Source organism: Amblyraja radiata, chromosome 20 (genome assembly GCF_010909765.2).
Source record: "Amblyraja radiata isolate CabotCenter1 chromosome 20, sAmbRad1.1.pri, whole genome shotgun sequence".
Taxonomy (NCBI): Eukaryota; Metazoa; Chordata; class Chondrichthyes; order Rajiformes; family Rajidae; genus Amblyraja; species Amblyraja radiata.
Genome location: NC_045975.1, coordinates 3631018 through 3644788, shown reverse-complemented (window position 1 = coordinate 3644788; position 13771 = coordinate 3631018). Strand labels below are relative to the sequence as shown.

At 47.6% G+C, this 13771-nt stretch overlaps 1 protein-coding gene across 1 annotated transcript; it reads left to right on the top strand.

The window, feature by feature from the left end:
• The first annotated feature begins 2002 nt into the window (after positions 1-2002).
• Positions 2003-8705, top strand: LOC116984379 (P2Y purinoceptor 1-like). Its single transcript, XM_033038537.1, has 2 exons — positions 2003-2023; positions 7779-8705. Exons 1-2 carry the CDS (start codon positions 2003-2005, stop codon positions 8703-8705), a joined length of 948 nt encoding a protein of 315 aa, XP_032894428.1.
• Positions 8706-13771: the final 5066 nt, after the last annotated feature.

Here is a 13771-nt window from a genome sequence, read left to right as displayed (position 1 = left end):
TGTATCAGCCCCCACCACCACCCTTGCTTGGTAGTGGGCCAGAAATCCACATATGTCTTTGGAATCAAGGTGCCTGTTTGGATCGAATGGACTGGATAGAGTGGATGTGGAGAGGATGTTTCCTCTAGTGGGAGAGTCTAGCACCAGAGGTCACAGCCTCAGAATTAAAGGATGTACCTTTCGAATGGAGATGAAGAGGAATTTCTTTAGCCAGAGGCTGGTGAATCTGAGGAATTCATTGTCACAGACAGCAGTGGAGGCCAAGTCAATGGTTATTTGTAAAGCCGTGTTTGATAGATTCTGGATCAGTAAGGATGTCAAGGGTTCTAGAGAGAAGGCAGGAGAATGGGATTGAGAGGGGAAAATGGAACAGCCTTGATGGAATGGCAGAGCAGACTCGATAGACCAAATGGCCTCACTCTGTTCCTATGTCTTCTGGTCTTATGATTGGACTTGAACATGGTCATCCTTGGTGAAAGTACCAGATGTTCTTGACCACTCCACACCAATTACTCATAGTCATACAACACGGAAACAGGCCCTTCAGCCCATCTCGTCCATGCTGACGAAAATACCTCATCTAAGCTATCTGAATGGTGGCCGATTAGGAAAAGGGGAGATGTAACGAGACCTGGGTGTCATGGTACACCAGTCATTGAAAGTATGCATGCAGGTGCAGCAGGCAGTGAAGAAAGCGAATGGTATGTTAGCATTCATAGCAAAAGGATTTGAGTATAGGAGCAGGGAGGTTCTACTGCAGTTGTACAGGGTCTTGGTGAGACCACACCTGGAGTATTGCGTACAGTTTTGGTCTCCTAATCTGAGGAAAGACATAGTTGCCATAGAGGGAGTACAGAGAAGGTTCACCAGACTGATTCCTGGGATGTCAGGACTTTCATATGAAGGAAGACTGGATAGACTCGGCTTGTACTCGCTAGAATTTAGAAGATTGAGGGGGGATCTTATAGTAACTTATAAAATTCTTAAGGGGTTGGACAGGCTAGATGCAGGAAGATTATACCCGATGTTGGGGAAGTCCAGAACAAGGGGTCACAGTTTAAGGATAAGGGGGAAGTCTTTCAGGACCGAGATGAGAAAAACATTTTTCACTCAGAAGCTCAGAGGGGATAGAGTCTTTTCTGTTGCTGCTCCGGCACTCTGGAACACCTTGCCGTTGCACATCAGACAGGCCCCCTCACTGTCCATCTTCAAATCCTCCCTAAAAACTCATTTTTATTCTCTGGCTTTCAACACTGGCTGAGACATTGCTCCTGTTCTTAGTGCTTTTAATGTCTTTTAATTTTTACTGTTTTTAGTCCTTCGTTTTACGGTTTTTAATGGTTTGTAATAACTTTTTGTCTATGAGTTCTCATGTACAGCACTTTGTGGCAACTGCGGTTGTTTAAAGTGCTTTATAAATAAAGTTTATTATTATATATAGAGTGTGGTGAATCTGTGGAATTCTCTGCCACAGAAAGTAGTTGAAGCCAGTTCATTGGCTATATTTAAGAGAGAGTTAGATGTGGCCCTTGTGGCTAAAGGGATCAGGGGGTATGGAGAGAAGGCAGGTACAGGATACTGAGTTGGATGATCAGCCATGATCATATTGAATGGCGGTGCAGGCTCGAAGGGCCGAATGGCCTACTCCTGCACCTATTGTCTATGTTTCTAAGCTAGTCCCATTTGCCTGCGCTGTCTCATGTCCCTCTAGGCATTTCCTATCCACGTATCTGTCCAACGTAAATACCTTTCTGTTCACAAAGTTTATTTCCTTTGTAAATGTTGAGATTTGAGTGGTTGTTTTTAAGAATCATTATCGGTGTTTGCCAAGGGGAGATGGCGTGAGATTGGACGAGTAGCTGTTTGGATAATGAAACGGACGGCATTGTCGGGTTACCTGGTGAGAGCATTAAACGCCTGAATGCCTCCTGACTGTTTGCAGATTCATTGAGAGCTCCTGCGATCCAAAGCTCCTCGCTTACAGGAAGAGTAACGTTGGATTATGACTGTCGCTAACGCGGAGGTGAGCACGGTGCAGTGTAAATGTGCGGATTTTAGCAAGATTGATGCATTTCTCGGACAAGGAGTGCTGGAGTAACTCAGCGGGTCAGGCAGCATCTGTGGAGAACATGGATAGGTGACGTTTCACAGAGTGCTGGAGTAACTCAGGGGGTCAGGCAGCATCTGTGGAGAACATGGATAGGTGACGTTTCACAGAGTGCTGGAGTAACTCAGCGGGTCAGGCAGCATCTATGGCGCTAAGGAAATAGGCAACGTTTTGGGCCGAAACCCGTAAGGGTTTCGGCCCGAAACGTTGCCTATTTCCAGAAGGATTTCGGCCCGAAACGTTGCCTATTTCCTTAGCTCCATAGATGCTGCTGCACCATAACTCAGCGGGTCAGGCAGCATCTGTGGAGAACATGGATAGGTGATGTTTCACATAGTGCTGGAGTAACTCAGCGGGTCAGGCAGCATCTGTGGAGAACATGGATAGGTGACGTTTCACAGAGTGCTGGAGTAACTCAGGGGGTCAGGCAGCATCTGTGGATAAACATGGATAGGTGACGTTTCCAATCAAGACCCTTCTTAAGACTGCTGTCTTAGCAGGCAGGAGAAGAAGGCAGGAGAATGGGGTTGAGAGGGAAAAATAGATCAGCCATGATTGAATGGTGGGATAGACTTGATGGACTGAAGGGCCTAATTCTGCTCCTAGAACTTAAGATGATGTTAGTCTAGCAGTCTGAAGAAGGGTCTTGACCTGAAAGCACACAAAAGTGCTGGAGAAACTTAGCGGGTGCAGCAGCATCTATGGAGTGAAGGAAATAGGCAACGTTTCGGGAACCCGAAACCCTTCTTCTTGACCTGAAATATCACTTAGTTTGGTTTAGTTAGGTTTATTATCACCTGTACCGATGTACAGCGAACAGCTCTTTTGTTGCGTGCTATCCAGTCAGTAGAAAGACTATACATGATTATAATCGAGCCATTCACGGTGTATAGATACAGGATAAAGGGAATGACATTTAGTGCCTGTTCATGTTCTCCAGAGATACTTGTTCTCTAGTAACACAACTAACAATGGCCTGTTTCCTTTATCATCATTACTTATGTTTGCATCTATTTCATTCATTTGTTCTATATCTCTGTATAACAACGACTATATATCTTGTTTTCCTTTCCCCCGACTCTCCGTCTGGTAATGGGTCACAAGCCGATACGTCACCTCTCCATGTTCTCCAGAGATGCTGCCTGACCCGCTGAGTTACTCCAGCATTTTGTGTCCCTTTGTGTATTAACCAGCATCTGCAGTTCTTTGTTTCTGCTACATGGTGCCTTGTACCCCTTTCTCCGGTGACGAAGGTGAACAGTACTGTTTGAGACATGGTCCTTTTTAGAAGAGATGAATGGCTTTCTTCACATTCACTCCCCAACTGTAAGAGGACAAACAGTTCTTCAACTGGAGGAAGGATTAGAGGTGCCAGGGGTTATGGGGAGAAGGCAGGAGAATGGGGTTAGGAGGGAAAGATGGATCAGCCATGATTGAATGACGGAGTAGACTTGATGGGCCGAATGGCCTAATTTTACTCCTATCACTTATGACCTTTTGATTAGCGGTTGGTTCTTCTAATCAAGTCCACACACAAGATTGGGGGAGTCCAGAACCAGGGCCCACAGTTTAAGCATAAGGGGCAAGTCATTTAGAACGGAGACGAGGAAACACGTCTGCCTCAGAGGGTGGTGGAGGCCGGTTCTCTGGAAACTTTCAAGAGAGAGCTAGATAGGGCTCTTAAAAATAGCGGAGTCAGGGGATATGGGGAGAAGGCAGGAACGGGGTACTGATTGGAAATGATCAGCCATGATCACATTGAATGGCGGTGCTGGCTCGAAGGGCCGAATGGCCTACTCCTGCACCTATTGTCTATTGTCTATTAGAAGTTGTTCTCAGCATCGACATACAATGGTGTCTGTCTCGTCGCTTCTTGTGGGTGGTGGTGGAAAGATTGGTGGAAACAGGGCCGCGACCGATGTGAACGCTCTTTCCTTGACCCTAGTAGCAGTTGGTAACTTGCAACGACATACCACTGAGGCATGACTTTCTCAAAAGTTTATTTGTAAAAGGCAAATGATTGAAACAGAGTCCTAGCAATCCTGTTGACATATTTCTATCACGAGCGATGCCCTAATTCGGAGATGCGATGGCAGAATGTCAGGACTTTCATATGAAGAAAGACTGGATAGACTCGGCTTGTGCCCACTAGAATTTAGAAGATTGAGGGGGGATCTTATAGAAACTTACAAAATTCTTAAAGGGGTTGGACAGGCTAGATGCAGGAAGATTATTCCCGATGTTGGGGAAGTCCAGAACAAGGGGGTCACAGTTTAAGGATAAGGGGGAAGTATTTTAGGACCGAGATGAGAAAATCAATTTTTACACAGAGAGTGGTGAATCTGTGGAATTCTCTGCCACAGAAGGTAGTTGAGGCCACAGTTCATTGGCTATATTTAAGAGGGAGTTAGATGTGGCCCTTGTGGCTAAAGAGATCAGGGGGTATGGAGAGAAGGCAAGTATGGGATACTGAGTTGGATGATCAGCCATGATCATATTGAATGGCGGTGCAGGCTCGACGGGCCGAATGACCTACTCCTGCATCTAATTTCTATGTGTCTATGTTTCTATACGAGTGAATGGGAGAGACTTGTATTGTTTTCTGTGGAACGTTCGAGGTTGAAGTGCGATGTGATAGAAGTGTTTAAAATTATGAGAGGCGTAGATCGAACAGACTGGTAGACAAAATTGCTGGAGAAACTCGTCCCGAAACGTTGCCTATCTCCTTCGCTCCATAGATGCTGCTGCACCCGCTGAGTTTCTCCAGCAATTTTGTCTACCTTCGATTTTCCAGCATCTGCAGTTCCTTCTTGAACGATAGAACGGACAGATTCCCCCAGGATTTCAAATCTGATTCCCTAATACTAGAGAGAATAACTTTATACAGGAGGAAAGTTGAAAGGATTTGTGCAGGACAGGTTTTTCCCACAGTGGGTGGTGGGTGCCTGGAATGCACTGCAGAGGCTGATGGTGGATGTAGATATGAGAATGGTATTGAAGATAGGCTAATTTTGGATAGGCTAATTAATATGCAGTGAATTTTGGATAGGCTAATTAATATGCAGTGAATTTTGGATAGGCTAATTAATATGCAGTGAATGGGAGATGGGTTAAGTGTAGGCAGAGAAGAGTTGGTTTTGGCAAAACATTGTGGGCGGAAGGTTGCTGTACTATAAGTTCTATGTCCTGTGAATTGATAGCAGATCTAGGTATGCCCCATCAAGTGATAGAACACAGAACAGCATTGCTGCACTAGAATATGTCTCTAGGTAACCTAGCTGTGTAGTCCGTACAATGAAGCTAAAGTCGGCAGTCAAAAGCCGCTAAAAGCAAGATTTCACGAAGGGTCACGAACTGAAACGTCACCCATTCCTTCTCTCCAGAGATGCTGCCTGTCCAGCTGAGTTAAAGCCCTGTCCCACGGTACGAGTTCATTCCAAGAGCTCTCCCGAGTTTAAAAAAAAAATCAAACTCGTGGTAAGCACGGAGAAGGAACGTAGCGGGTACGTCGGAGCTCGGGGACGTCTCTTAGCGCTAACGGCAGGTACTCGGGGAAGACTCGCTAACGGCAGGTAAGCGCGGGAAGACTCGTGAAGATTTTTCAACATGATGGAAAATGTCCACGATAGCCCCGAGTACCGACGAGTGGCCATTACCGTAAATCTCCGAGTTCGAATCAGGGCAAACTCGGGAGAGCTCTTGGAATGAACTCGTACCGTGGGACAGGGGTTTTACTCCAGCATTTTGTGCCTAAGAATTTTATATGTGTTTATAAGATTCCCTCTCATCCTTCTAAATTCCAGTCGACCCATTCTTTCATCATATGTCAGTCCCGCCAGCCCGGGAATTAACCTGGTGAACCAACGCTGCACTCCCTCAATAGCAAGAATGACTTCCTCAAATTAGGAGACCAAAATTGCACACGATACTCCAGGTGTGGTCTCACCAGGGCCCTGTACAATTGCAGTAGGGCCTCCTTGCTCCTATACTCAAATCCTCTCGCTATGAGGGCCAACATGCCATTTGCTTTCTTCACTGCCTGTTGTATCTACATGCTTACTTTCAGCGACTGATGTGCAAGCACACCCAGGTCTCGTTGCACCTCCCCTTTTCCCAATCTGACACCATTCAGATAATAATCTGCCTTCTTGTTCTTGCCACCAAAGTGGATAATCTCACATTTATCTACATTACACTGCATCTGCCATGCATCTGCCCACTCACCCAACCTATCCAAGTCACCCTGCAGCCTCATAGCATCCTCCTCGCAGCTCACACTGCCACCCAGCTTTGTGTCATCCATAAACTTGGAGATATCACATTTAATTCCCCTGTCTAAATCGTTAATATATATTGTAAATAACTGGCGTCCCAGCACAGAGCCTTGCGGTACCCCACTAGTCACTACCTGCCATTCTGAAAATGACCCATTAATTCCTACTCTTTGCTTCCTGTCTGCCAGCCAGTTCTCTATCCGTGTCAACACCCTACCCCCCAATGCCATGTGCTCTAATTGTGTGCACTAATCTCTTGTGTGGGACCTGGTCAAAGCTTTTTGAAAGAACAATAGTTATTTGTGCACTTCACCATGTGGTCAATAGGCAATGGGTGCAGGAGTAGGCCATTTGGCCCTTCGAGCCAGCACCGCCATTCGATATGATCATGGCTGATCATCCAACTCAGTATCCCATCCATGCCTTCTCTCCATACCCCCTGATCCCTTTAGCCACAAGGGCCACATCTAACTCCCTCTTAAATATAGCCAATGAACTGTGGCCTCAACTACCTTCTGTGGCAGAGAATTCCGCAGATTCACCACTCTCTGTGTAAAAAAAGATTTTCTCATCTCGGTCCTAAAATACTTCCCCCTTATCCTTAAACTGTGACCCCTAGTTCTGGACTTCCCCAACATCGGGAATAATCTTCCTGCATCTAGCCTGTCCAACCCCTTAAGAATTTTGTAAGTTTCTATAAGATCCCCCCTCAATCTTCTGAATTCTAGCGAGTACAAGCCAAGTCTCTATCCTCCCCATGATCATCCCCAATCAGTACCCCGTTCCTGCCTTCTCCCCATATCCCCTGACTCCGCTATATTTAAGAGCCCTATCTAGCTCTCTCTTGAAATCATCCAGAGAACCTGCCCCCACCGCCCTCTGAGGCAGAGAATTCCACAGACTCACCACTCTCTGTGAGAAAAAGTGTTTCCTCGTCTCTGTTCTAAATGGCTTACTCCTTATTCTTAAACTGTGGCCCCTGGTTCTGGACTCCCCCAACGTCGGGAACATGTTTCCTGCCTCTAGCGTGTCCAAGCCCTTAAAAAATCTTATACGTTTCAATGAGATATCCTCTCATCCTTCTAAACTCCAGAGTGTACAAGCCCAGCTGCTCCATTCTCTCAGCATATGACAGTCCCGCCATCCCGGTTCCTCCATTTATTGATCCGAATCTGAAGAAGCGTCTCGACCCGAAACATTCGCCCGTTCCTTCCCTCCAGGGATTCTGCCTCACCCGCTGAGTTGCTCCAGCATTTTGTGTCTACCCTTGAATCCCTTGCGTACGTTTGGTTACACGTGACAATGAACTAAACTCAACTCAATCCTCTCCTCTCTTCCAGGGGTTGAAGTCAATTTTCTGCACTCTGGGTGCAGACCGCTTGCTATTTTTCACTCAGGTCTACCTGATCCCGGTAGCCTTCCTGCTGGTGTTGGTGATCGGGCTGTCTCTCAACTGCCTGGTCCTGTGGCTCACCTTTCACCACACCCGGCACTGGAACCGAAGCACCTTGTTCCTCTGCAACCTGACTCTGGCCGACACCACCTGGATCCTCACCCTACCCTTCCTCATCCACTACCACTTTGTGGGGCTGCAGTGGATATTTGGCAGCCTGGTCTGCCGGGCGGTGAGGTGCCTCTACCACGCTTGCTTCTACTCCAGCATCTACTTTGTGACTTGCATCAGCCTGGACCGCTACCTGGCCATTGTCCACCCCGCTCGGTCCCTCCTGCTGCTGAACAAGCGTCACTCCCTGTACATCTGCTCCGCCATCTGGGTGCTGGCCACCGCATTCAGCATCCCAACCGCCCTGATGACATTCGCCATCCCCTGCTCCAGCAACCAAACGGTCTGCACCCTCTACATCTTCTCCTATGACCCAGACCAGGCGCTGCCCTACTCTGTCATCGGTACCGTGACTGGTTTCATCCTGCCCTTCACTGCCATCTGCTTCTGCTACTGGAGCTGCACCAAGGAGCTCAAGAGACACCACCTCCAATGCGAGCAGAAGAAGAAGAAGCTCTTCCGGTTGATGTACTCCGTCCTGATCATCTTCGGCCTCATGTACCTGCCTTACCACCTGGCGAGGAACGCGTGCATCATGGTGCGAGTTCTGTGGACCCACCAGACTTGGCTGGCCCACAACTCCGACACTGGCTTCTTGATAGAGATGGCCATCTGCAGCTTCAACACCTGCCTCAACCCATTCTTCTATTTCGTAACCAACATCAACGCCAAGAATTCTCTGAGAAAAACCCTCTCCAGTTGCTGCGGGGCGACCAGACAAGCGGTTCGGCTCAAAGTGGCAGCAATCCATCCAGTCTAGAAGGTTCGGTATTCCAGGCGTTTACCATCCACCTTATATCCTGCGTTGTTCATTTGTCACCATGGAATCCAAGCCCTTTGCAAGAATTGCACGGTACAACGTGGTCATAAGGATATTTGCACACTTTCTCCGTGGTACTGTTGACTCACCCTCAGCACTTAACGTAGCCAACAAATATTTAACTTGCCTGACCCGCTGAGTTACACCAGCACTTTGTGTCCCTTTGTGTCTGATTGGCCAAAAGGGAACAGTGAAAGTCTTACTTTCAGCGGCACGGAAACACAACGCACGTAGATAACATACGAGGCCAAGAAAAGGTTCGATAAATTATGTTAGAAAAGCAATATATGCCTGAAGTTCCTAGTGAAACCAAGGCAGTTCGCATTTTATGTGTAGGGAGGAACTGCAGATGCTGTGTTGAAACCGAAGATAGACACAAAAAGCTGGAGTTACTCAGCGGGACAGGCAGCATCTCTGGAGAGAAGGAATGGGTGGTGATTAGGGTCGAGCCATCTGAAGAAGGGTCTCATCCCAAAACATCACCCATTCCTTCTCACCAGAGATGCTGCCCATTTGTTACTCCAGCATTTTGAGTCCATCTGTGATACAAGACAGTCTGACAAGATGAATAAGGAAATTGATGAAGGGGGTGCAATGGGCATGGATTACATGGAGTTCCAACAGGCTTGTGCCCAGTAGGTAAGTCCAGAAGGTGAACACACCTGAGGAGTATTGGAAAACTTGATTCACAATAGGCTTGGAATAGGAGGCGGAAGATAGTGATGAACTGGTGTTTGACTGGAAGTCTCCAAACAGTTTGACTGGCCTCCTGATTAAATCTTACCTTGTATGCCTCGCTGTCAACTTCCCCTAGCTAACAACCGTCTCTACTACATTTTTGGCCCCTTTGATCGCTCATTTTCACTCCTTAACCTTCTATATCTCTCGTTTCCCTCTCCCCTGACTCTCAGTCTGAAGAAGGGTCTCGACCCGAAACGTCACCCACTCCTTCTCTCCAGAGATGTTGCCTGTCCCGCTGAGTTACTCCAGCACTTTGCGCCTATCTTCGATGTAAACCAGCATCTGCAGTTCCTTCGTACACATTTATTCTGTAATAAGTGTTGTATGACGTGGATTGGTGTTTGCACCTTTGTTGTTTGGGTGAGAATTCCTAATAGTGAAAATATTCACGGTGCCGCAGCGGTAGAGTTGCTGCCTTAAAGCGAGCAAGAGACCCGGGTTCGATCCTGTACACGGGAACTGTCTGTGCCGAGTTTGTACGTTCTCCCTGTGACCTGCGTGGGTTTTCGTCGAGATCTTCGGTTTCCTCCCACACTCCAAAGACATACAGGAATGTAGGTAAATTGGCTTGGTGTAAATGTAAAATTGTCCCTAGTGTGTGTAGGATAGTGTTAGCGTGCGGGGATCGCTGGTCGGCGCGGACACGGAGGGCCAAGGGGCCTGTTTCCACGCTGTATCTCTAACAACAAATGAACACAAAAATCTCCCATTAAAGATCAGCGGTGCTTATTTGCTTTTCTCAGAAAAAACATTAGTCGCCCAATGTCCTTCAAATCGACTACATTTTGGTAGCCAGGCAAGTTGTATCATTTATCCATGTAGAACATACCCGTAGACACAAAATGCTGGAGTAACTCAGCGGGACAGGCAACATCTCCGGTGAGAAGGAATGGGTGATGTTTCGGGTCGAGACCCTTCTTCAGATTGTCTACGGTGTAAAGCAGCATCTGCAGTTCCTTCCTAACTAGAACATATCCATGTTCTCCAGTGATGTTGCCTGACCTGCTGAGTTACTCCAGCACTCTCTGTCCTTTATCTACATCAGTAACTTGTTCACTCTAAGCTCCATTTTATCTGACAGAGGGGATGAGAAGATAGTCACAACAAACATCCCTGACCTAATGTGATTGAAGGTCTGTTATCTGTAACCAGAACAGATCTCGTTTCCCTTATCCCTAACTAGTCCGAGGGTCTCGACCCAAAACGTCACCCATTCCTTCTCTCCAGAGATGCTGCCTGTCCCACTGAGCTACTCCAACTTTTTGTGTCTATCCCTCTCTGCCCCTCTCCCTCTCTGCCCCCCTCCCCCCCTCCCTATCTGCCACCCTCCCCCCCTCCCTCCCTCCCTCTCTAGGGAGTGGTGAGTATAGAGACCTATGGGTGAGTGGTGGAATATTGCGTTTGGGGACCAGCCCTCCCCTGTGATGCCACTCGCTCCCCCCCCCCACACCCCTCAATCTCTATCCTCCTCCCCCTCTCTCTCTACCTCCGTCCCGCTCCCTCTACCCTCTCACTCTACCCCCTCCCCCTCCCTCTCTGCCCCCCCCTCTCTATCCACTCCCTCTCTACCCCCCCTCCCTCTCCCTCTCTAGCCGCCCCAGCGAAGTTGGGGGCTATGCGTGAGTGGATAGGGCAGGGGGTGGGGGGGGAAGGAGCGAGTTAATAATATTAATATAATATCAAGGGGGGGGGGGTGTCAGTGTGTGTGTGTGGGGGGGGATGGTTAGTGTGTGTGTGGGGGGATGGTTAGTGTGTGTGTGGGGGGGATGGTTAGTGTGTGTGGGAGGGTGGTTAGTGTGTGTGTGGGGGGGTTAGTGTGTGTGTGTGTGTGGGATAGTGTGTGTGGGGGGTGGTTAGTGTGTGTGTGTGGGGGGGGTGGTTAGTGTGTGTGGGGGGTGGTTAGTGTGTGTGTGTGGGGGGGGTGGTTAGTGTGTGTGTGGGGGGTGGTTAGTGTGTGTGTGGGGGGGGGGGGGGTGGTGGTTAGTGTGTGTGTGTGACGCGTTGAGGGAACGGGACCCAACGGGTCCCACTTGGTCCAGTATACCTCTAAAAGTCTTTGTCAGTTAATTACTCTTCAAACTGGTCACTGACTCTAATTATATCAAATTTAATTAACTTTTTGTAATTAAGTTTTGAAGGAAATTGGATGAAAGATGTGTTGGCCTGCAACCTGCCTCTGGATTGCCACTGGCCTGCTACTCATTCATTTGGAAACTGTCATTTCTAATAATACCTGACTCGACCTGATTCTATTAATCAGGTTTCAGCCGATTAATAGAATCTCACACAAGCCATTTATTTCTCTCGTGTCGTAGACAATTTAACATTTAATAAACTGTCGGTAATAATTCATTATAATCCCGAGTCTCAACCCGAAACGTCAGGTCTGAAGAAGGGTCCCAACCCGAAACGTCACCCATCTACTTTCTCCAGAGATGCTGTCTGACCAGCTAAGTTACTCCAGCATTTTGTGTCTATCTTGGTAAAAACCAGCATCTGCAGTTCATTTTCATTAGATTTTATTTCATTATACTCTTTTCCAGAATAGTGTAAACTTCTTGTGTCCTCTGTTTTACAAGCCTTTGTTAAAATAAAATTGTCTTTTTTTGCCTTATCAATAATCTGCTTGGCATGCTTATTAATCAACATGGACCTTTGGACAAGTATTTTGGCATCATTGCATACATTCCCTTGAACATGTTGCCGCGGTTACTAGCGCCAGGGATCTTGTGACAAAGTACTGATTTTGGTTTCTCTCGTAAGTGATAGGAGCAGAATTAGGCCATTCAGCCCATCTAGTCTACTCCGCCGTTCAATCATGGCTGATCTATCTCTCCCTCCTAACCCCCATCCCTCCATAACCCCTGACCCCTGAACGGAGACGAGGAAACACTTTTTCTCACAGAGAGTGGTGAGTGTGTGGAATTCTCTGCCTCAGAGGTCGGTGGAGGCAGGTGCTCTGAATGCTTTCAAGAGAGAGCTAGATAGGGCTCTTAAAAATAGCGGAGTCAGGGGATATGGGGAGAAGGCAGGAACGAGGTACTGATTGGGGATGATCAGCCATGATCACATTGAATGGTAGTGCTGGCTCGAAGGGCCGAATGGCCTACTCCTGCACGAATTGTCTATTGTCTATAACCCAGAATCTGCCGTTAAAATACCTATTGACTTGGCCTCCACAGCTGTCTGTGGCAATGAATTCCACAGATTCACCACCCTCAGGCTAAAGAAATTCCTCCCCATCTCCTTTCTACAGGTACGTCCTTTTATTCTGAGGCTGTGGCCTCTGATCCTAGACTCTCCCCCTAGTGGAAACATCCTCCCCACGTCCGCTCTATCCAGGCCTCAACAAATGTAAAGTTATAGTCATCTGTAATCAAGGTATTATTTAGTTTAGTTTAGAGATACAGCGTGGAAACAGGCCCTTCGGCCCACTGGGTCCGCGCCGACCAGCGATCCCCGCACACTAACACTATCCTACACACACAATTTTTACATCTATACCAAGCCAATCAGCCTACAAACCCGCACGTCTTTGGAGTGTGGGAGGAAACCGAAGATCTCGGAGAAAGCCACGGGGAGAACGTACCAACTCCGTACAGACAGCACCCGTAGCCAGGATCAAAACCATTCGGCCCATCAAGTCTATTCCGTCATTCAATCATGGCTGATCTACAGTATCTCTTCCACCTAACCCCATTCTCCTGCATTCTCCTTTTTTTATCGCCTTCCATCACAGTGAGGAATGTGGAGGAGTCACTGTGGTGGATGTTTATGTTAAAATGTGTTTTGTGTGTTCCGTTGCTTTTTATTTGTATAACTGACTTGGCAAATGTATTAAATTCCTGGTATGTTGCAAAACCAAATGGCTGGAGTTTTAACGGACATTTTCAACCTCTCACTTCTGAGGTCTGCGGTTCCCACCTGCTTTAAAAGGGCATCAATTATACCAGTGCCCAAGAAGAGCAAGGTGACGTGCCTCAATGACTATCGACCAGTGGCACTAATGCCGGTGGTGATGAAGTGCTTTGAGAGGCTGATCATGGCACAAATCAACTCCTCCCCCGACAAAAACCTGGACCCACTACAGTTTGCTTATCGCCACAACAGATCAACGGTGGATGCGATCTCGCTGGCCCTCCACTCCGCTCTGGACCACTTGGACAACAAAAACTCATATGTCAGGCTGTTATTCATTGACTACAGCTCGGCATTTAATACCATCATCCCCTCCAAGCTGGTTACCAAGCTCTCGGATCTGGGTC

Coding starts and splice junctions, on each gene's coding strand:
- LOC116984379 (XM_033038537.1), top strand. CDS start 2,003: ATGACTGTCGCTAACGCGGAG. Junction 2,024..7,778: donor TGACTGTCGCTAACGCGGAG/GTGAGCACGGTG, acceptor TTTTTCACTCAG/GTCTACCTGATCCCGGTAGC.